Source organism: Aquarana catesbeiana, linkage group LG04, assembly GCF_042186555.1.
Source record: "Aquarana catesbeiana isolate 2022-GZ linkage group LG04, ASM4218655v1, whole genome shotgun sequence".
Lineage (NCBI taxonomy): Eukaryota > Metazoa > Chordata > Amphibia > Anura > Ranidae > Aquarana > Aquarana catesbeiana.
In genome coordinates this window covers 59,928,978-59,952,150 of record NC_133327.1, presented here as the reverse complement: position 1 = coordinate 59,952,150, position 23,173 = coordinate 59,928,978, and the positions used below count along the sequence as shown (strand labels likewise).

General features: G+C 43.2%; 1 protein-coding gene across 1 annotated transcript in view; it reads left to right on the top strand.

Annotated features, from left to right (window-relative positions):
- The first annotated feature begins 12,056 nt into the window (after positions 1-12,056).
- The window catches only part of CLIC5 (chloride intracellular channel 5), a 204,587-nt gene continuing 193,470 nt past the window's right edge, over positions 12,057-23,173 (top strand). Inside the window, exon 1 of the mRNA XM_073625243.1 lies at positions 12,057-12,691. Coding sequence (XP_073481344.1) covers positions 12,293-12,691 — 399 coding nt within the window. The 5' untranslated portion in view covers positions 12,057-12,292. The remainder of the gene's footprint in view (positions 12,692-23,173) is intronic.

Genomic DNA, 23,173 nt, shown 5'->3' with positions numbered 1-23,173 from the left:
TCTAATTTTAATGAGTGGCCACGAGTCTTGTTAAACTCTCTTCTGCGAAAAAGTTTTATTTCTATTGTAGGGTCACCAGTACGGTATTTGTATTTTGAAATCATATCCCCTCTCAAGCGTCTCTTCTCCAGAGAGAATAAGTTCAGTGCTTGCAACCTTTCCTCATAACTAAGATCCTCCAGACCCTTTATTAGCTTTGTTGCCCTTCTTTGTACTCGCTCCATTTCCAGTACATCCTTCCTGAGGACTGGTGCCCAGAACTGGACAGCATACTCTAGGTGCGGCCGGACCAGAGTCTTGTAGAGCGGGAGAATTATCGTTTTATCTCTGGAGTTGATCCCCTTTTTAATGCATGCCAATATTCTGTTTGCTTTGTTAGCAGCAGCTTGGCATTGCATGCCATTGCTGAGCCTATCATCTACCAGGTCCTTTTCCATCCTAGATTCCCCCAGAGCTTCTCCCCCCAGTGTATAGATTACATTCATATTTTTGCCACCCAAATGCATTATTTTACATTTTTCTACATTGAACCTCATTTGCCATGTAGTTGCCCACCCCATTCATTTTGAGAAGTTATAGCCCTGCCTAGCTTTGTATCGTCTACAAATACAGAGATTGAACTGTTTATCCCATCCTCCAGGTCGTTTATGAACAAAATAAATAGGATTGGTCCCAGCACAGAACCCTGGGGAACCCCACTACCCACCCCTGACCATTCTGAGTACTCCCCATTTATCACCACCCTCTGAACTCTGAACCCTTGTAGCCAGTTTTCAATCCATGTACTCACCCTATGGTCCATGCCAACGGACCTTAATTTGTACAGTAAATGTTTATGGGGAACTGTGTCAAATGCTTTTGCAAAATCCAGATACACCACATCTACGGGCCTTCCTTTATCTAGATGGCAACTCACCTCCTCATAGAAGGTTTATAGATTTGTTTGTCTTCATGAATCCATGCTGATTACTGCTAGTGATACCGTTCTCATTACTAAAATCTTGTATATAGTCCCTTATCATCCCCTCCAAGAGTTTGCATACTATTGATGTTAGGCTAACTGGTCTGTAATTCCACACTATCTCTAAAACTATACTTCTCCTTAGTACTGTACAATTATTTTCTCTATTACAGAATCATTTCATTTACTGTATATCTTAAGTTATTATTATCAAACGGAAGGTGTCGTCTATTTGTAGATTGTACATATTGTTCATGATAGTCGAGCACCCCACAAAGATCTACAGTCTACATTCTGCAAATCCCTGTAATATTAAAAAAAATGAAAAAATACGTTAGGAAGATCCCTTTTCATGGCAGCAGCAGATGAAGAGAGCTGGGAACTCCGCTGCATGTAACCCTTATCCAGTTTTTTCACAACTGCTGAAGTGTGATTAAGTGGTGGTTCACACTGCCGCAACTTGTCATGTGACTTTGTCGCAGGTTGCACCCCATTAACAGAAATGGAACCATTCTAATCAGTGCGACTAAAGTTGCAGTGACTTAGAAAAAGGTTTCTGCACTACTTTTGGGGTGACTTTGAAGCCACGTAGATCTGAACCTGCACTAAGGGCTGGTTCACACCAGATGCAGTCCAGTGTGTTTTTATTCTGCATCAAACATACTTGGCTAGTGTTTAACATGGATTCCAATAGCCTTAGTTCACACCAGTGCAGTATGTTCCAGTGCAATCAACAAAAGTACAACATGGTGAATTTCTTCTGTGTGTAATGCATCTGGAACGCAGCAAAGCGCATTAAAACGCACCGGAATGCACATGCCTTTAATTGAGATAAAGAAAAAAGAGGGGAAAAAACTCACCGTAATGCATCAATAACACATTGGAATGTATAAAAAAACATGCCTGCAGAAAAGCATCTGGAACGCAGAATTTGTGGTGTGAACCGGCAAGACTTTGGACTCTCATTACAATGCAAAAAAGTCTCATAGCTGTTCGAGACTTCTATTAAAAGTGCTGTTGATCTCTTTTAACCAAAAGCAAAGGATAATGACTTTAGGTGACTTTGGAATTTGATGTAAAGCACCAAAACATTTCATAAAAGAGCTATTAGGAATATCAAAACTCAGACGGACTATAGCATTAAAATTTTATTAAAGTGAATAAAACCTTTGGTTCTAACAACTAATTATGTGGCCATAAAAACTGGAGTACAGGTATAATTTCTTATTTTTTTTATCGTTGATGTGTTTATTGCTTGAAACACTGACGGAGCTCAAGGTCAGGAATCTGCATGGAAAGGGTGGAGGACGGGGCTGTTTACCTTGTGCTTGCTGTACGACAATAATAATAATTAAACACTTAAATGCCATGTCAAAGTCCACGGGAGGCTGTAGGATTCAATGATCAGCCAAGGTTTTATTTTTAACTTTAGGACAGGAAAACAATGATGAACTCACTACTGTGACCCCTTTTGGCCCTCCACTGCTTGCTGCTTCCCTTTAGAAGCTTCTAAGCATCTGTCTGGGAGCCAACATGTACCCTTGGATTTACGCAATTTATTTGAATACAACAGCATTAGTGAGAGCTAAGGAGGCATTGCCATCTACCTTTTTGTTAAGCAACGGTACGAGACAAAAACGCCCATGATCACCCCTAATTTTTGTATTGGCCTTGGAGTCCCTTTTATACAAAATCAGGTCCAATCCTGATATTAGAGTTCTTCAGGGCATGACCACCAACCATAAGGTGGCGGCTTGTGCCAACAACCTCCTTTTCTATATTACTTGCCCAGATATAATCATTCCCAGCCTTCTTGGGAAATTACAAAATTATGCGGAATTATCAAACTATAAAATCAATATCCAAAAGTCAGATGCCCTAAATATTAATTTGACTCCTGAGGTTCTTTGCCAAATTCAAACTAATTTTTCTTTTCCTTGGGCCCAGAAGAAAATTTATAATTTGGGCATATATCTTACCCCTTCAAAGAAAATTTTCCTCTGTGACTAGTATCGACCATGATGGATCTGAAACGTTGGCACCTGCAAACATACACCTGGTTTTGGGCGTAACAGAATTCTGAAAATGACAGTTCTGCCAAGACTTTTATATCTTTTACAAACCTTCCCAGTAGCCATTCCATGTTTTTTACTCTGTGTGACAAAAGTGGAATCCCTGAACTTTCTATGGGGCCACAAATCGAAGTGCTTGTTGCCCTGCTCAAGGAGATATTTAAAGACCTCTTTAAATATTATCATGCAGTCCATATGTCCCGCGAATTAGACTGGAACAAACACAAGTCAGAGAAGGGCTGGGTATGCCTGGAACAAGATATGTTACCACTCCCTCTGCAGACACTTCTGTGGCAGACTTCACCTCTCCCATTAGAGGGGAAACGGCACCCTACATGAAGTACTACAGTGGCAGCACTGGTCAAAACGGCTTGCCTGGGGTCCACTCTACGGACATTTACTCTAATGTCCCTGAAAGTAGGTGCCCAGGCATTTATCCAGGTCTTGGAGGATACAAGATGCAAATATTTTCTTTTGACCGACCAATTCCGAGTTTAGCGTTTTCTAAAGGGAGGCAGATGGCGGTCCAATCTGGAGATCTAGGCCATGTTCTCCCCCTCTTTGGTTCGTGGAGGATGCATGGAGGATCCATGCAAATACACCATTTCTTAACTACCATCAGATTGAGTAGTGTGAATCACAATAGGATTTCTTCGTTCGAGCAGCTTTTTTTGAATGCACTGGAAGGTTCTGAGCGCCTGGGGGCAGGAAGGATTGGCAACCATGTGACCATCTTGTGGCTACTACAGTAGTCACATGATCAGGAGCCAAACCCTCCAAACTATTGATTGTTAGTGGAGACCAAGAGCCATGTTTGACTGTTCAGTCTCTGAGCTGGGAATGTGCTCTCAGCACAGAAACATCAGCCTCCCAATGACACATATGTGCCATGTGTGGGTGTTAAATCCCACCCTTTTGCTGCTGCTGTGTTACGGGCTTTGGGTAGGAAAGAATTACCACCTAACCCAACCTTTCTCCTCTTTTTTTAGCATTGAGGAACCCTTAACCCTCAATTTTTAAAGTGGTTGTAAACCCCTGATTGCGACTTTTAGCTATAGGTAAGTGTCAGGGTTGCGCTCAGTCCTTCCTTCTCAGAGCAGGCCGCTCAGCTGTCAGTTAATTGCCAGCTCTAATCTTTTCCACAGTGACTGACCTGATGATGATATCCTGTTTGTCAGTCCTGATGGTTATCTAAGCTGTTCATTTCAGTTCTCCTCTGCCTTTTGACTTGGTCAACACCCCTGAGACTCTCTCCTGTGTACCTGTTAAAGACTTGCTTGGCTGATGTGCCTTCTGGTTCCTGATCCTGCTTGCTGTTTAACTACGCTGATTCTCCGGTTTCCTGATTTCCTGTCCTGTCCTGAAGTACACTGATCTCTGGCTCCCTGACAGCCTGGCTTGTCTGATTATCCGTTCCGGTTACCGAACTCTGGCTATGATTTGACTATGTTGCTCTGTTTACCTCTTACTATTATTATTATGAAACAAGTGTGATTTTAACTGCACTTCTGTCTCGGTCTGATTCATGGTTTCTGACAGTAGGTGAAGGCTATGAATTCAGAGGATGCAGTCAAACCACTTGTTGGTAATATTTTTTCCAGGTTGGATGAGCAGGGTCACCATATGGATCAGTTTGCCTTAGCATTACAGAAGCTCCTGAAACGCACAGCTCACCTGGAATCTCCCACTGTGGCTGCTCCGGTATAACCTGTGTTGTGGGCCGTCCCTACTGCTGCTCCAGTCTCTGTGCAGACACCCGCCTCGAGCATTACCTCTATAAGAGGTATGTCTGTTTCCACTCCGCTTCCCCAGCAAATTGGGGGCGATCCAGTTCAATGCAGAGGGTTTCTCAATCAGGTTGAGATATACTTTGAGATTCTGTCCCAGGCGTTTCCCATGGGCAGAAGCAAAGTAGGTTTCGTGATATCATTGCTTTCTGAGAGAGCCTTGGCCTGGGCAAACCCTCTTTGGGAGACACAAAACTCATTGTCCTGAGTTACCCAGAGTTTGTGGCTTCTTTTAAAGAAGGATAAGGTGCTGGTCTCGGTTATCCTTTCTTGGTCTGACTAATCGGTCGAGGTACAGACTCCATGCTGACCGCAGATCCCTGCCTGCACCTTCCTACCAGGTTGGGGACAGGGTCTGGCTGTCATCTCGCAATCTCTGACTCCATGTTCCCTCACTGAAGTTGGCATCTCGGTTTATTGTGCCTTTCCGTATTCTCCGCAGGATTAACTCAGTGGCTTACGCTTTAGACCTTCCTTCTAATATGCATATCTCAAATGTATTCCATGTCTCTTTATTAAAAACTTTGGTCTGCAACCACTTTACTATCTCGGTGCCATGTCTTCACCCAGTACAGGTTTAGAACCATGAGGACTATGAAGTACAGTCCATTGTTGACTACCGTAGGTTCCGTGGGCACATACAGTACCTGGTGCATCGGAAAGGGTATGGACCGGAGGAATGCTCTTGGGTCTCATGCCCCTCTGTGCTTTCCATAGACGTTTTCCCCTCAAATCTGGAGGTCCTCTGAGGGGGGGGGGGGGTCCTTGAGGAGGGAGTACTGTCAGGGCTGGGCTCAGCCCTTCCTTCTCAGAGCAGGCTGCTCAGCTGTCGGTTATTTGCCAGCTCCAATATGTTCCACAGTGGCCTACCTGATGATGATATCCTGTTCGTCAGTCTTGCTGGTTACTTAAGCTGTTCAGTTCAGTTCCCCTCTGCCTTCGCCTTGGTCAACACACTCTGAGACTCTCTCCTGTGTACCTGTTGAAGACTTGCTTGGCTGACATGCCTTCTGGTTCCTGATCCTGCTTGCTTTTCCACTACGTTGATTCTCCAGTTTCCTGATTTCCTGGCCTGTCCTGAAGTATCTGATCTTTGGCTCCCCAACAGCCTGGCTTGTCTGACTATCCATTCTGGTTACCGAACTCTGACTATGATTTGACTACGTTGCTCTGTTTACCTTATCTATTATTAAATAAGTGTGATTTTAACTGCACTTCTGTCTCGGTCTGATTCATGGTTTCTGACAGTAAGCCTAGAATAAGGCTTACCTAAAGGTAGTGGAAATATCTCCTAAATGTGCGCCATTTAGTAGATATTTGGTGTACACTGCGCCGATGATGTCCTCCATGCCGTTTCTTCATTCGCAAGTGCCGTGACTGATGACTCTCGCGCCCATGTGCTGAAGTGGCGTCACGCAGCTCCGGCCAGTCACAGAGCCGGAGTCCGCGGCCCTGGAAGGAAGAGGGGCGGAAATGGATGCGGCCACCAGCGGGGACAGCGCAGGTTTCTTTTGCAGATAAGTGACACATAATGGGCTAATATGCGATGCATACTAGCAGATTATGCTTTTACTTTGCAGGGGAAAAAAGAGGAAGTAAAACCCATCAGGGTTTACTTCCTCTTTAATGTCTCAGGGAACCCTTGCAAATAATTTCTATTTCTACAGTTTGCGATACACTAGTGTTGTGATCAGTAGGAAAAATGTTTCTTACAGTGGTGATCAGTGAGAAAAATGTCCCTCTTACAGTTGGCTAAAATGTTGAGAGACAGAAATTGCGCTTTGATCAAGGAACCCATAGCAACCTTCGAAGGAACCTTAGAGTTCCACCGAACACTATTTGAGAAAGGCTTACCTAACCAAAAGATTGCATACCGTATATACTGTATGTCTATAAATGGCTCATATAAAAAAAATGTAACACGATCCTTCCCCTTTCCTGATATTCCTATGCACCCTAGTCACCAGGACACCTATACATTTAACGCTGATCTAAATGTTTGGTAAATTTGGGAGAATAGTAATTTGTGATTTATTTTAACCTAAATTGGATTGTCCTGCCCTGTGTCAGGATTTAACCGTCTTTCTGAAGAACAACTACATCTACTGTACATATCTATATATATATATACTAGGGTGAGTTTGCATTATTAACAGTAATACAAGGAGTGTCCAGTTCTTTAGTTTGGGGATAAGTCGTTTATGATTTTGTTTGGCTTATGGTGGACATTGTTTCATGCTTATTACTTTCATCTACTGTACTTGGGGACATTCCAAGAATGTTCCTCCTATGGGGAAGCTCCTATGGATTATTCTGTATAATCTAACTTTTACAATGGTTGGTGCTAGCCATCAAATCATAATAGGGCATTCATTTTATGATTACACTCATCCCCTTTTTGTAATCATAAAAGCCTCTCTGATTTACTACCAACTTCCACCAAGCTGGCTGTCCTTTCATCTCCCTCATACTCAGAGATGAATTAAGGTACAAACACACCTGTAAGGGGAAAGACTCAGCTATCTTAACTACTGATATTCTCCACGCCTGAGGCCCACCTCCGATAATTTTACTGTAGTTGCAATGTTTCTTGAATCTTTACAACACATTTCTCAACTCCATAGCTCCACATGTTGCACATAGTTAAACATTAGATGCAAGTATTTGAGCACCCAGTGTCCGGTCATTTTTCCCACTCTACTCATTGTAGGTCCCTACTAGTGAGTTCTTCCTCAGAGTCTCTACGGCCTATCCAGAAGGGTACTTTTCTTCCCAGTCTACATACTTAAATGTTGTATATCGGGGTAGCCTGTTCTTATCACTCCTGAGCCTTTTCCCACACAAAACTATATAGGGATACAGTACTCCACCAACTGGCTCCACCCAAGGAAGGGACCGTACTAAAAGGGATACTAACCTCTGCTCACAATCATGTTGGCAGGTGTTAGTGCCCCTTTAATTGTTGCCCCTCCTGTAGTGACATAATGGATAGAGATAGTACCCCTTTATATGCCAGCTGTGGGTGGGGTCTGCCCAGAGCACTTGGAGTATGGGGGCCCGCCCAGGGCACTTGGAGTATGGGGGCAGGACACCCCTGATCAGCAAGAATATAGTCCTGTACTAGAGCTGACCTAATCAACCCACTGCAGGGCCAAGTCACCAGGGTAGTGAGTGAGGATACTTAGGAGCAGAGAGAGATACCTTGACCACCTTGACCTGTGGCTTTAGATTAGAGTGGCCCCTGGGCTTATGGAGGATCTCCTTTGTGTCTGAGGAAGGAACACTCTGCGCAAGTAACACCTCCGACTAAAAGAGACTGTACCATCGAGGGAAGATGGCTTTGACTATTATTTGGCAACTCTGAAGTGTTCAACACTTGTGTGACCAATGCATGGAAAGTTATGAGAAGAAGGAGAGTGTTCTGAACTTCTATCAGTAATCTATCAGATAACATTACTGTTACATGTACTGCAGAGTGCCTGTAACCATAAGAAATGTGCAGTAAAGATGTTATGCAGTAAAGCGGCTAAAATGCACTTTGACTGGACAATTGTTTATCCCAGGTAACAGGCCTCTAGCTGGGAATATGTGTGTGAGCAGGCCTCAGGCCCAGAGTAGTGTGACACAATATGGTGAACTATTGCAACAACAGGTAGGTAACTGTCCCACCCAGAGTCAGCATGGCATGAACCAGCAACCAATGACAGGGACCCTTACAATCAGGTAATCATATTTACTGCTCATGTCCATGCTCCTCCTGAGAAACCTTGTGACCGTTGTTTTGTCCCAGAGAGTCTCCGTACTGTCGTGCTCCAGACTTACTATTGTCCCAAGGCTGCTGGCCACCCTGGGAAGAATCAACTCTTTTGGGCCATTTCCCAACAATTCTGGTGGCCTAGTCTACGTGCTGATGTAAAAGCCTTCGAAGCTGCCTGTTCCATGTGTGCTCAGAGTAAGATTCCACGACACCTTCCAGTGGGCCTCCTACAACCCATACCCAATGGAGAGAGGCCCTGGACCCACCTGTCTATGGATTTCATTGTGGAGTTACCCAACTCCCAGGGCAACACAGTTATCGTTATGGTGGTTGACCGGTTCTCAAAAATGTCCCATTGTATTACACTTAAGAAGTTGCCCACTTCTAAGGAGCTGGCTTCCATTTTTGCTCGGGAGATCTTTTGCTTACATGGGCTACCCAAGGTGATTGTCTTGGACAGGGGTAGTCAGTTTGTGTCCCAGTTCTGGCGAGCCTTTTGTGCACAGTTGGGAATTCTTCTCTGCGTATCACCCGCAGTCTAATGGGGCCGCAGAATTAGCCAATCAGTCCTTTTCGAAGAGGAAGGAGCTGCACAGAGTGTGAGGGGACAGCAAGACAGAGAGGGGAGGAAAGAAGCTGGATGGCCATTACCAGATGACATATGTAGAGTTCATGAATGCAGAAGAAAACTTATGCTGTGTTGCACTCAGATTGAACTCTGACACTATCCCCCCTCTTCTCTACCCACTACAAGACACATCCTCTGCCTTGAGCTCTTCAATCTGTTCGTAGACCTAAAAAAATGTGAAAGAAATGGTCACAGATATCTCCAGGGTCACAGATATTTTCATCCCGAGCGTGCGGTTGTCGTTGAAGCCACGCCTCTGAAGACATCCATTAGGAAGAAACATGTCAGGCAGGTTGACATCCATATGCTGAATGCTGCAGCCGATTGTCCTTTCTCTGATGCATGCTGCTTTGAACTTCAATTGTAAGTTACTACATTAAAGTTTTTTATATATCATAACAGGCTTCACTATGGGTCCTTCATTTCTCTTCCCGGGTATTTGATGATTACATGCTGGAAAGTCCCATTTCTGATGCGATTATTGGGAGGTGTATATATGAAGGAAGTTACACGGAGGTTGTTGTCTGACAAGGGGTTCCAGTGGACTGGATTTGCTGGATGCCATTGAGAATTATCCATTCATGCCTAATCCTTATTACCTTCTGGTAAGCAGACTACATTACCACGTGGTGACGAGTGCCTTTTCTACATCTACGCTGTATCTGGTGATTTGACTCCTCCCACTCTTCAGACTTCTTTGAACAGTTTTTTAGCGCTGCAATATATATTTTTTATGTGACTTTTTGTTTGATATCAACAAACTTTGCTGGCTGCTTGCCTTTTTTTTTTTAGTTCAGCGCAAATTTTTCCTTGTTTTTGCTATTACTGTCAGGGCTGGGCTCAGCCTTTACTTCTCAAAGCTGGCCGCTCAGCTGTCAGCTAATAGCTCCTTCTGCTCAACAGTGACTCAACTGTTGATGATATCCTGCTCGCCCATCCTGCCTACTTAAGCCGTCTAGTCCCGATGATCTCTGCCTTCGCCTTGGTCACATCTCTAGAGACGCTCCCCTGTGTTCCTGTTAAAGACTTGCTTGGCTGAAATTCTTTCTGTCTCCAGATCCTGCTTGCTGTTCTACTCTCTCATCTCTGGTTCCTTAACGTTTTGGCTTGTTTGACTATCTGTTCCGGTTCCTGAACTCTGACTATGTTTTGACTACATTTACTCTGTTTACCTTTTTTTATTATTATTAAACAAGTGTGATTTAACTGTACTTCTGTCTGATTCATGGTTTCTGACACATTACAATATTATTGACACCCCCAGATTGCTTCACAGATCGCAGTGCGAACTGTGAACTTGGACAGGTTCTCACCCATGCGATCCGATTCCAGTGCGGGGAAAAAAAAAAGCCCCTGCACTATTTTCCTGCGAATCCAATGTGAGTTCAGCCATACAACTGTATGTCTGAACTTGCATTGCACAGACATCGCATGCGATCGGCACCGCAGTGCGGGTGCGAATCACATGCAATGTCTGTGTTCGCACAAGTGTGAAAGAGTTGTGAGTGTTATTCTTGTGTGCCTGCTGGGGCTTACAGAAAAGTATATTGGTGGTGTCAGTGAGGACGAGGCCTCACACAGGGCTGGACCAAATTACCAGTGGCTCCTGCGGGGATAGCCCTACACTTGGAAAAGATCCTGTTGTTCACAGAGCTCAGTACCTCAAGCTGAAATGCATACACAGAGGTGAATGAGACAGAACAGTGACCAGTCTCATCCACTGTCCATCTCTCTATACAGTGCAGTCCAAAATTCAAACTAGACACAGTACCTAAAAGGGTTTCTGCCATGCTGACTTTTTTGCAAACCCATATTGCTCTGGGAATTCTTTGTCACTTATTACATGTCTACGTAAAAAGCAAACATTGTGGGGGTTATTTACTAAAACTGGAGAGTGCAAAATCTTGTGCAACTCTGCATAGAAATCAGCTTTTAGGTTTTGTTACCAAAACTTGATTGAACAAGCTGAAGTTAGAGGTTGATTGGCTACCATGCACAGCTGCACCAGATTCCGAGTGCACCAGTTTTAGTAAATCTACCCCTGTGCGATTGTGGGTGTTAAATGAGGTCTTAAACATAAGATTTAAAAAACTTTAAAGAAGAGCTTCACCCAATATAGGATGTTGTGTTTTAAGTCCCCCCCCCCCCCCGTTCTCTGACGCATTTGGCAGGTAATTGTTTTCGGGGTGGGGGGGGGTAGCAGGTACCTAGTATGGTAAGGTACCCGCTCCCACTCTCCTCCCTCCCCCCAGTCTTTTGGGACATGTCACAGGTCCCAGAAGACTGAGGGACCATTCACAAAGCGCAGCCGTATGTGCAGTGGGCAGCCAGCTATGAAGCCACAAACAGCACAGTGGGCTGCCCACATGCCAGTGCTGGGAACCCAAAGCCTAGTAAAGAACTAGCCTGAGTATGACGACGATGGAAGTCATGAAAAGAAGCCCTCATGAGTGGGACTTTAATGGCAAAAGGGTTATGCACAAAAAAATAGCACTCAAAATAATGCCATTAAAAGTCAGCCAGTACAGGTTTTGTAGCTACTGACTTTTTTTTTTTTTTTCAAGCGTGGAGAACAGCTTTAAGTTATACATGGGTGAGCTGACAGGTAAAGATGGTAATAAAGTGTTAGTGAATGCCTAAAACTTCATTAACAATTCTCCAACTGTCATTAAATCCAGGTTATACTTTATGGCCAGCAGTATTTCAGAGCTAACAAACAATCCCAACCATGAACAAAATAATTAGGGCATACAGGTACATAGCAACTGTTGCAGCATGAAATACTTTGCATTGTCTCGCTTGAATATACAAGAGGAGCTGCTGTGCCCAGCTTCTTTCTCTGCTTATCAAGCTGCCCCTCCCTCAGGCATAGTTTATACGCAACTCTCTGCACATTGATCTCTGCAGATTCTGAGCTGCTGCTGCTGGTCAATGATTGCTGGATCCCATTTTACACTTCATGGGAGTCTAAGATTAGCAGTTGCATCGCCCTGGGTCTCTACTTGCGTGAAATACAGCGGTTATTTGTCATTTTGCATTTCAAACTCATTGCTGAAGGTTAAAACCTGATTGCTCCTAAACCACATCATGTCAACCATACAGGAAGCTGAGAGTATCTATGAAGATGCAATGCCCCAGACTTGGGTGAATGAGGAGAATATCTACTGCATTCCTGATAACTTAGGTTTGAATGCTGAGGATCCTCCAGAGAAGCCCAATCTGCAACTGATCATTGGAGAAAGTCAACGCAACCATAGCACATCTTTTTCTCCACGTTCCACAACTCCAACATCCCCTGACAACACAAGATCCCTATTCTCATCAACAGAGATCAACTCCTATCCAACATCACCCATCTCTCCAAGGGAGTATGTAGCACCACTTGGGCTCCACACCCGTGTCTTGGAACCCGCCAGGCAAATGAGCACCAATGAGGATGAGGTGGACTACGAGGCACAAGAGGACGATATCTCCCTCTATGTCAGGGTAAGTCAAATTTATTTTAAAAGAACTACAGTGGCCTCAGTGCTTTTGTTTGGATGTTTTGAAAGATAACTCTGTATTGAATGGGGAGGCAGGTATTTGGAAGAGGCATCAATGCTGATGAAGGCTAACGGTAGAGTTCACCTGAGCAAGGTGCTAGCAGGTAAAAACTAGAACAATTCTTGAACCAGAACAGTTCTAGAAAAGTTAACCCCATAGCACTAACAAATAAACCCTAACTCTAACCCTAAACCAGCTCATTAACACAAACCTATTGTAACTAAACTATAACTCCCAAACGAAACTCCAAAACCCAAATCCCCAACACTAATGCTAAACCCATCCTTTACCACTAACCCTAAGATTAGCCCCTATACCCTTCAAATTTCAAGACACTGTTTGTCCAAATTTTCCTTGCTTTGCAAATGCTTTACTAAGCTCTTGTGTACATTGAGCCATTCAACCTATAGCAGTAAATATTAATTAAATATTACAATATAATGTTACCTGTATGGAAGTTTTCAGAAAAAAATATTTCGAATTGTTGTGGCCAGTCTATTCTTAAATGTCTCACATGGCTATAAACAGAATTTGGATGCTAATATCCTGTAATTTGTATAAATATAAAAAAAATGTTATTGAGTAACTACTGCACTCTTCCATTAAAGTGTTTTGATTGTTAAGGTCTTTCTTTCAAATCCATCTTGTTCAGACAAAATGTAAGTGTAAAATAAGGTGACAAAGTTATTACTTATTTGAAAAGATATGAGAGAATAAGTGAGTTCCCCGCTATAGTTTGGTGACATGCAGCCTATTATTGTTGGGTGTGGCGCGTAGATTATTTTACGGTGATTGCTTGGATCATGGAATTGAGAACACACAATGAACAAATTGTTGGCACCAAAGAACACCACATGTGCCAGCTAAAAATGCAAGTCCTTCACCATAACCAAGAGAGCCGTATTTCAATAGTTATCCCCTAGTTTACTTGAAACTGTCATATTCCTTGTATGGGGTGTCTCACAGGTATAGAACTGTAATTTTGAGCCTTGACTCTAGTACAGGACTTGCATTTCTAGTTATCTGTGTATTCTGATACAGTATTTTATAATCCCAAAACCTAGAGCAAATCTAACCTTATGCCCCCATCATTTTTTGCCTATCTCTAACAATTATCATCTTTCTGACTTTTAACTTTTCCCTAACCTTAAAGGGGTTGTAAACCCTCATGTTTTTTCACCTTAATGCATCCTATGTATTAAGGTGAAAAAACTTCTGTCAGTCACTGGCCAACCAGCCACCCCCTTTTACTTACCTGAGCCCTGTAATTCCCACGCCGGAGAGGCGCTGTCCCTCTCTACACTGGGTCCTGGCTCTTGATTGGATAGAGTGATAGCAGCGCAGCCATTGGCTCCCGCTGCTGTCAATCCGGCATTCATGTCTATGGATGCAAATGCTGGACTCGGGAGCGCGCCCGCAAGGTAACCCCCCTGGAGAGCGCTTCTCCTAGGGGGGTTATCTGAAGCGAGGAGGAGCCGCGAGAGCCACTGAGGGACCCCAGAATTCGAGGATTGGGGCCACTCTGTGCAAAACGAGCTGCACAGTGGAGGTAAGTATGACATGTTTGTTATTAAAACAAAACAAAACAAAAAAAAAAAAAAACCGAGCCTTTACAATAGCCCTGAACATTAAAGATGAGCATCAGGTACTGTAAGGATATTTTTACATAGTTACATTGGTCCAGCTTGGACCAATGTAACTATGCATATGCCATTCCTGGTTGTTCCCCTGTAAGCAGGAAATCACTGTAGCAGGCACCGTTACTACATTGATCTCTCTTGTTTCTGGGTGGTCCTGTGGCAAGTGGCTGCCCTGCTGCTCAGTGAACACAGGAGGTCGGCCGCTGTGCATGAGCGCCTCTCAGAGAACACTTTACACTGCAGTTGAGGGTGGCTCTGATCTCTCTTCTTCTTCCTCTTCTCTCCTCCCTCATCCCTGGGACCACCACCAACCGGCATGTCGTGCACTGGAACTCCTGCAACTACCAGTCAGCCTGGAGGAAGGGGGGGTTATATGGAGTTGGGGTGTACAATAAAGGGGTGAAGGGACTGAGGGTGCACAATGGGGGTTATATGGAGTTGGGGGGCACAATAAGGGAAGGGAGTGAGGGAGTGTGGGTGTAGAATGGGGGGGTGCTCACTTCGGAAAGTGCATGGGGAAGATGAGAAAGTTGGGCACACAGGGAAGGCACAGATTTTCCTTCTATATGTTCTATATATATTTATATATAAATTCTGGTAGAGGAGTGCTAACGGTTTATAGGTTAGGGAGCACAATACTTGCCGGCAACCTACACTGTGCCACTGTCCCACCCTACAGGGTTTCTAAGAAATTAAGGCCCGATCTAGTACATGCAGGTGTGGCTGTGTACTTCAGTCCCTTTCTGTGCTTTAAACAAACCTCAGCAATAAATAGTTTTCTTGATACTTTGAAGATGAACAGTCAAAGTCCAAATTAAGATTATACTGACCTTTGAAGACCAGCATAAATTAGCAGTTTTTTTTTTTTTTACTGAGTAAATTTTGTTGAGGTTTATATACACAATCAACTATGGCGATACCCAAGTGCCAAATTTGACAGTGAAAGACAAGTTTGAAAGGCAAAAAATATTATAGTTGCTAATAGTCCCTTCTGGATTTAAAGACAGTCAACCTTTCTTAACATGTTTCATGTTACACCCATATTAGAGACCATAGTCCACAGCCTCGCACCCTCAAACCTCACTCCTCACCCTTACTGAATCCAGGGGTTCTTCTGCTCGCCGACTCCTGATTTTAGCAAGGCTGTGTGTGGCTCCGCCTGCACATCCGTGTCATTCTTTCTCAGACCCATTCACAGGATCCCTGAATGAAAAGACTACAAGTCTCATCTACCACTATGGCAGAAGAAATTGTAGTTCTCAATGGAGCACAAGTGTGGTGACATCCCCGCACTTGTAGTTCATTGACAATTCCTCCAGCTCAATAATCAAAAGTCTGTACCTTGGTACTGACCTGCAGCTGGAGGAATAGTCTGCAGGAGCCTGAGCATTTCACCCATGATCCACTGATCATGGTTGCGATGTTCTGCAGGCTTCATTGCAAAAAAATTAATAAAATCATTTTTTAATCAATGTGGGTAAACTCAATTTTTTTTGCAAAAGTTGGAATTAGACTTCAAATTCCTCTATGTATCTTTCAAACATTTTTGTGCCTCATTTAGATCTGATTACTATTAGTACTATTACTATATGGTACTATTTGCCTACCAAAAATGTTTACCTTTTTATTTATTGTATGTTAGACTGCCATAGATAGGCTTTTTTTTTTTAGAAGAGCAGATGGGGAGATATCAGACTGTCCTTGAAGATGTCTTCAGAGCTCCAGGCTCTCATCAGTATCTGGTTATGGTCAGGGCCGTCTTAATGTGCATGGCCACCTCTGGGCAATGCCCAGGGGTCCCAGGTGCCTGGGGACCCCATGACAATCTTGCATTACATCATAATTGCCAACTGTACTGGATTTGCCAGGACAGTCAGACTTTTTACTAAACTGTCCCAGAATGGCTGTGTCGTGGGAAGCATCGTAGAACCTGTACTGTGCCCTCTTGATCACCCAGTATTGTTCCCTCCTGCTCCCCCCCCATACTGTGCCCTCCTAACCCCCCTCCTGTACTGTGCCCTTCTACTCCCCCCCCCGTACTGTGCCCTTTGTGTTAATTAGTCTTGGATAATTGGCATGTTTTCTAATTGGTTCAAATTGATTTTATTGAAAGTACTGATAAATATATTTTTATTCTATCAACTATTTATACTTTAATTCTTGAGAATAGGTGCGTAAATTGTGGCAAGCTGGTAGGGTCTCCAGTACATTACTTGTCCAAGGGCCATGATGCTATAAGATGACCCTGGCTATGGTACATGCCTGATACTTTCTCCCTTCACTCGACAAAATAGGGAATTTTACATTATTGGAAGGTCTCTCTTTGTGATGACAAACCTCTCTGCCTGCCAGATAGAGGTGCCACCTAGCTGGTGTTTTGCTGGTATTGTTGCTGATAATCTAAAAAATGTATGTATAGTCTATAGCCAAAACAATTTTAAAATGTTTTGGGTTGAGTAGGGAAGAGCTAAAACCTATACCAGTTTATTTTATGCTGGCTGTGCCCCTTTGGGGAGCTTTACCTTTACTGCCTTCTAAAAACACAAAAACACACACAATGACCCAAATCTTACCACCAAGGCAACAAAGGAGTGGCTCAAGAAGAAGCACATTAAGGTCATGGAGTGGCCTAGCCAGTTTCCAAACCTTAATCCTATAGAAGTTTTATGGAGGGAGCTGAAACTTTGAGTTGCTACGCGACAGCCAAGAAACCTTAAGGATTTAAAGAAGATCTGTAAAGAAGATGTGTGCAAACCTGGTAACCAACTACAAGAAACGTCTTACCTCTGTGCTTGCCAACAAGGGTTTCTCCACCAAGTACTAAGTCATGTTTTGCTTGGGGATCAAATACTTATTTTACTCACTGAACTGCAACTCAATTTATAACAATTGTATCATGTGTTTTTCTATATTTTTGGTTGATATTCTGTCTCTATCATTTAAAATACACCTATGATAAAAATGATAGACCCTTCATTTCTTTGTAAGTGGGCAAACTTACAAAATCTGTAGGGGACCAAATAATTATTTTCCCCACTGTAAATGGTTCATTAGAGATAGTGTAAGTGAACTTCAATCAGTTGTGGTTTGGTAAAGCTTTTTAAAAAATCTCAAACCTCGGAAATTTGTCATTTTCAGAAAATTGTGTACTATAGTGCAAGAAATTGTGTAAAATTGTATAGAATGGTTTGGGAAGTTCCTGGCAGCCCTGTCTGATGAGACAATGGGGCTCAAAAAAAGCCAGAGTCACTTCCTTAAATATTCTACTAGGGAAACCACTATAAAAGGATGGTGTATGATGACACTGGGAGTCAAGCTAAAGGGAGCGCTGAAGCAAATATGAGGCAGAAACCACCTTTGAAGCAGTCTTTGATCCCTTCTCCTAGAAGCATTTTGAAAATTAAAACCAAAGATAACACTGAAATTTGGATTTGGCCATTCTGAATCCATGATATTGAGTTTTTTAAATTCTGGATAGAGTAGAGAAGAGATAGACCCTGTGTTTTTATTGTAGTCTGTGCCCCCACTTTGTAGATTCACCCTCTATATGTCCTGATGACCATTTTGAGTTCTCACTCAAAAGAGGTGAAGGCAAATCCTCCCATAGGGACACCTGTTCCTGTTCCAGCTTTTTACACCTGTTCCTGCTCCAGCTTTTTAAGATGGTGATTCTGTTCACTTTGGAGAGATTTCCTCTCATTTCCTGTTGTATCTCACTTATTGACCTAAATTTGTAAATATTCGCCAGCACACCAAAGTGCTTCAATTACGTGTAAATGTTTTTTTATTGAAGATAGATCACATCACAAACAGTGTAGTGAAATGTTTTGGAGCCATGCAGGGTCCCTTTGTCAGGCATGTGATGACATGCCTGACGAAGGGGTCCTGCGTAGCTCTGAAACGTTGCACTACACTGCGATGTGATCTTTCTTCAATAAAATATCATTTGGACATGCACTATATTGCCAAAAGTATTGGGACACCCGCCATTACACGCACATAAATTTATAAAAAAAGATACCAAAAAAAGCTCCATAAAGACATGGATGATCGAGTTTGGGGTGGAGGAACTTGACTGGCCTGCACAGAGTCCTGACCTCACCCCAATAGAACACCTTTGGGATGAATTAGAGCAGAGACTGCAAGCCAGGCCTTCTCATCCAACATCAGTGCCTGACCTCACAAATGCACTTCTGGAAGAATGATCAAACATTCCCATAGACACACTCCTAAACCTTGTGGACAGCCTTCCCAGAAGAGTTGAAGCTGTTATAACTGCAAAGGGTGGGCCAACTCAATACGGACTAAGACTGGGATGCCATTAAAGTTCTTGTGCGTGTAAAGGCAGGTAGCCCAATACTTTTAAACATATAGTGTAATTGAAGAACCCCGGTGTGCTGGCGAATGTTTACATTTGGCTGTGTATGTTCCAGTATTCAGCTGGTGGTCGCTGTAGCACCCGGTACCTTGAGAGCTCATTCCAGGAATGTGTGCAATGGGAATACAAGCTGTGTCACTTATTGACCAAGGACGATTCTGGTCATGAACCTTTGCCGCTAAGGCCTGGTTCACACTAGTGCAAATTCAGATTCACCTTGAGTCTCACAGAATCGCACGACAATGGAAATCACATTGTTTTCAATGGTACCTGTTCACATCTTAGCAGTACACTGTGATTTTGGAAAAGGGTCCTGTACTACTTTGATGCGATTCCAGTTCAATTTTGGCCCCAAAGAACATGCAGACCACAACCAAGTAGCATCCAAGTTGCATCACATAATCACATTGCAGCAGTGTGAACCTAGCCTTAAAGGACTTTGAGTTTTGCCCTGTAATTTATAGAGATTGGTATGCATTATTCCATCTTTGAACTCAGACTAGTCTTGGCATGAACCTTTGCCACCAAAGGAGCTGTGAGTGGGCATCTGCTTTATGACTGAAAGACACATGTATGCACTATTTGCAATACCTGGATTAGATGCTTATTTTAAAGCCACAGTGAATACAGAGGGAATACCACTCAGTCCTGAGACTGACTCTGTTATTTGCAGTATGATGGACCCTTATTCAGAAAGAAAATACATGCATTAATGTGCACTACCCTGTGGTGAAAACTCATATTGCTGTGACATTTGGCTCATGGACCCCATTATTATACAGTCGACCATGGTGAGGACTGTTCTGAGTGGAACCTGTCTTGTTAAACCGCTGTATGGTCTTGGCTACCGTGCTTCAGCTCAGTTTCAGGGTCTTGGCAATCTTCTGATAGCCTAGGCCATCTTTATGTAGAGAAATAATTCTTTTTTTCAGATCTTCAGAGAGTTCTTTGCCATGAGGTGCCATGTTGAACTTCCAGTGACCAGTATGAGAGAGTGAGAGTGATAATACAAAATTTAACACACCTGCTCCCCATTCACACCTGAGACCTGGGGACCCTTGATGTAAGGTGAAATCTGATGGGGACCCCTAGTATTAGGGGGGACCTTGATGGGGTCCCCTGATGTAAGGGGGGGGCTCTGATGGGTACTCTGATTAAAGAGGGTACTCTGATGGGCACCCTGATGTAAGGGGGGACTCGGATGGGTACACTGAATAAGGGGGGGGGCTTTGATGGGCCCCCTGGTGTAAGGAATACTCTGATGGGGATCCTGATGTAAGGGGACTCTGATGTAAGGTAGAGGTCGACCGATATAGTGGCCGGCCGAAATATTGGCCGATATTTGGCATTTTTTACTTAATCGGCATCAGCCAATTGTGCTGATAAAAAAGGCCGATTATAACTTCATCATGACTTGCAAATGACTTCTGTAATAGAAGTCAATGCAAGTTGCCTGAAGTTTTCTCTGAAGAGATTTCTCTCCTCCTCTGGGCAGCCTGCAAAATCTGATAAGAAGAAACATTGTTATGCCCTGTACACATGGTCGGACTTTGTTCGGACATTCCGACAACAAAATCCTAGGATTTTTTCCGACGGATGTTGGCTCAAACTTGTCTTGCATACACACGGTCACACAAAGTTGTCGGAAAATCCGATCGTTCTATACGCGGTGACGTAAAACACGTACGTCGGGACTATAAACAGGGCAGTGGCCAATAGCTTTCATCTCTTTATTTATTCTGAGCATGCGTGGCACTTTGTCCGTCAGATTTGTGTACACACGATCGGAATTTCCGACAACGGATTTTGTTGTCGAAAAATTTTATCTCCTGCTCTCCAACTTTGTGTGTCAGAAAATCCGATGGAAAATGTCCGATGGAGCCCACACACGGTCGGAATTTCCGACAACACGCTCCGATCGGACATTTTCCATCGGAAAATCCGACCGTATGTACGGGGCATAACTCTTCTTGGTTCTTTTTTCAATGAGCTAAACTCTGTGTGGTGGAGTTCTCAGTTTAACCATTTAAAGACTAAATCTTTTCTGACACTTGTTGCTTACAGGTAAAAATCCTGTATTTTCTGCTATAAAATCACTTGGAACCCCCAAACATATATATATATATATATATATATATATATATATATATATATATATATATATATATTTTTAGCAGAGACCCTAGAGAATAAAATAGCGGTTGTTGCAATATTTTATGTCACACGGTATTTGCGCAGCGGTCTTTCAAACGCAATTTTTTAAAAAAAATACACTAATGAATAAAAAAAAAAAACTAAGCAGTAAAGTTACCCCATTTTTTTTCGTCCAAAAGTTTTGATTACCTGTTTTTGTGTATTTAATATTTACGATATAGTTTTTTTGTTTTGTTATCTAAATTATACATAAAAGTGAACTGATTGGAGGTTTGTTTTGTTTAATAAATGCTTAAATGTAAAAAATTTTCTGTATCACTTATTACTTAAGGTTGCTTTCACACTGGAGCTGGCAGGCGTTGACGGTAAAACGCTGCTAGTTTTAGCGGCGCTTTACCGTCATTTTAGCGGCGCTATTCGGCTGCTAGCGGGGTGCTTATAACCCAGCTAGCGGCCGAGGAAGGGGTTAAATGTGCCCCTGAAGTGCTGCTGCCGAAACGATTTTCAAGCGCTTCGACAGCGGTGCGCATTCATTTCAATGGGCAGGAGTGGTGGAGCAGCGGTATACACCGCTCCAAAGATGCCGCTTGCAGGACTTTTTTTTAACATCCTGTCATCGCATCGCCTCAGTGTGAAAGCACTCGGCTTTCACACTGAGACTGCAGGGGAGCCGTTTTGCAGGCACTTTACAGGCGCTATTTTTAGCCCAAAAACGCCTGAAAAACTCCCCAGTGTGAAAGGGGTTTAACTGTTAGATTTTATGAGATGAAGGGAAAAAAAAAAATCGGCCAAATATATCAGCACAAAAAAATCGGCATCATATATCGGCCATCGGCCACCGCGATTTCTAAATATCGGCATCGGCCAGATAAAAACCCATATCGGTCAACCTCTAATGTAAGGGTGAACCTTATTGGGAACTTTGATGTAACGGGGATCCTGATGGGGCCCTGATGTAAAGAGGGACTCTGATGGGCTCATGTTTATTTGGAATTTCTGCAGCATGTAAAAGCTCTGTGTATTTGATGCAGGAATTGGGACTGGTCTGAGGTTCAAAGGTGCAGGAATAGGGGTGATCTGAGGTCTGAAGGTGCAGAAATTGGGGTGATCTGAGGTCTGAAGGTGCAGGAATTGGGGTGATCTGAGGTCTGAAGGTGCAGAAATTGGGGTTATCTGAGGTTGAAAGGTGCAGGCATTAGGGTGATATGAGGTCTGAAGGTGCAGGAATAGGGGTGATCTGAGGTCTGAAGGTGCAGGCATTGGGGTGATATGAGGTCTGAAGGTGCAGGAATAGGGGTGATCTGAGGTCTGAAGGTGCAGAAATTGGGGTGATCTGAGGTCTGAAGGTGCAAGAATTGGGGTGATCGGAGGTCTAAAGGTGCAGGAATTGGGGTTATCTGAGGTTGAAAGGTGCAGGCATTAGGGTGATATGAGGTCTGAAGGTGCAGGAATAGGGGTGATCTGAGGTCTGAAGGTGCAGAAATTGGGGTGATCTGAGGTCTAAAGGTGCAGAAATTGGGGTTATCTGAGGTTGAAAGGTGCAGAAATTGGGGTTATCTGAGGTTGAAAGGTGCAGGCATTAGGGTGATATGAGGTCTGAAGGTGCAGGAATAGGGGTGATCTGAGGTCTGAAGGTGCAGAAATTGGGGTGATCTGAGGTCTAAAGGTGCAGGCATTGGGGTGATATGAGGTCTGAAGGTGCAGGAATTGGGGTGATCTGTGGTTTGAAGGTGCAAGAATTGGGGTGATCGGAGGTCTAAAGGTGCAGAAATTGGGTCAACTTCAGCTTTCAATGCAAAGAGGAAGTTTATGCGGCTCATGTCCCTATATCTCCACACTATTTACTGGTACTTACACGAGGTCTGCCTACTGCAAATAAAAATGTATTATCAAACGATTAGCAAACAATACAAATGAACAAATGAAACCAACAATGTTGTAATTCAAACAAGTCAAAACTTGTGCATGTTATCCCCAGCAGGGATCCGGAAGTAGTTTTCTTTCATTGTAAAAGCACCAAGGTCATTCCAAATATCTCCCTCATAATCATATAAAGAGTTGTTTCTCAGCTTTTGCCATGGGAATGCAAAATATGTTCACATTTTCAGTTGAACATGAAATAATGCATATTAATGGTTCTTATTTAAATTAGCAGGCTATAACAATAATGCTAGCCTTATCTAAAAAAAAAAAAGAAATGAAAATGGGTCTGTTATTAGTATTAAGCAAACGCTCAGTTTACACAAACAGCTA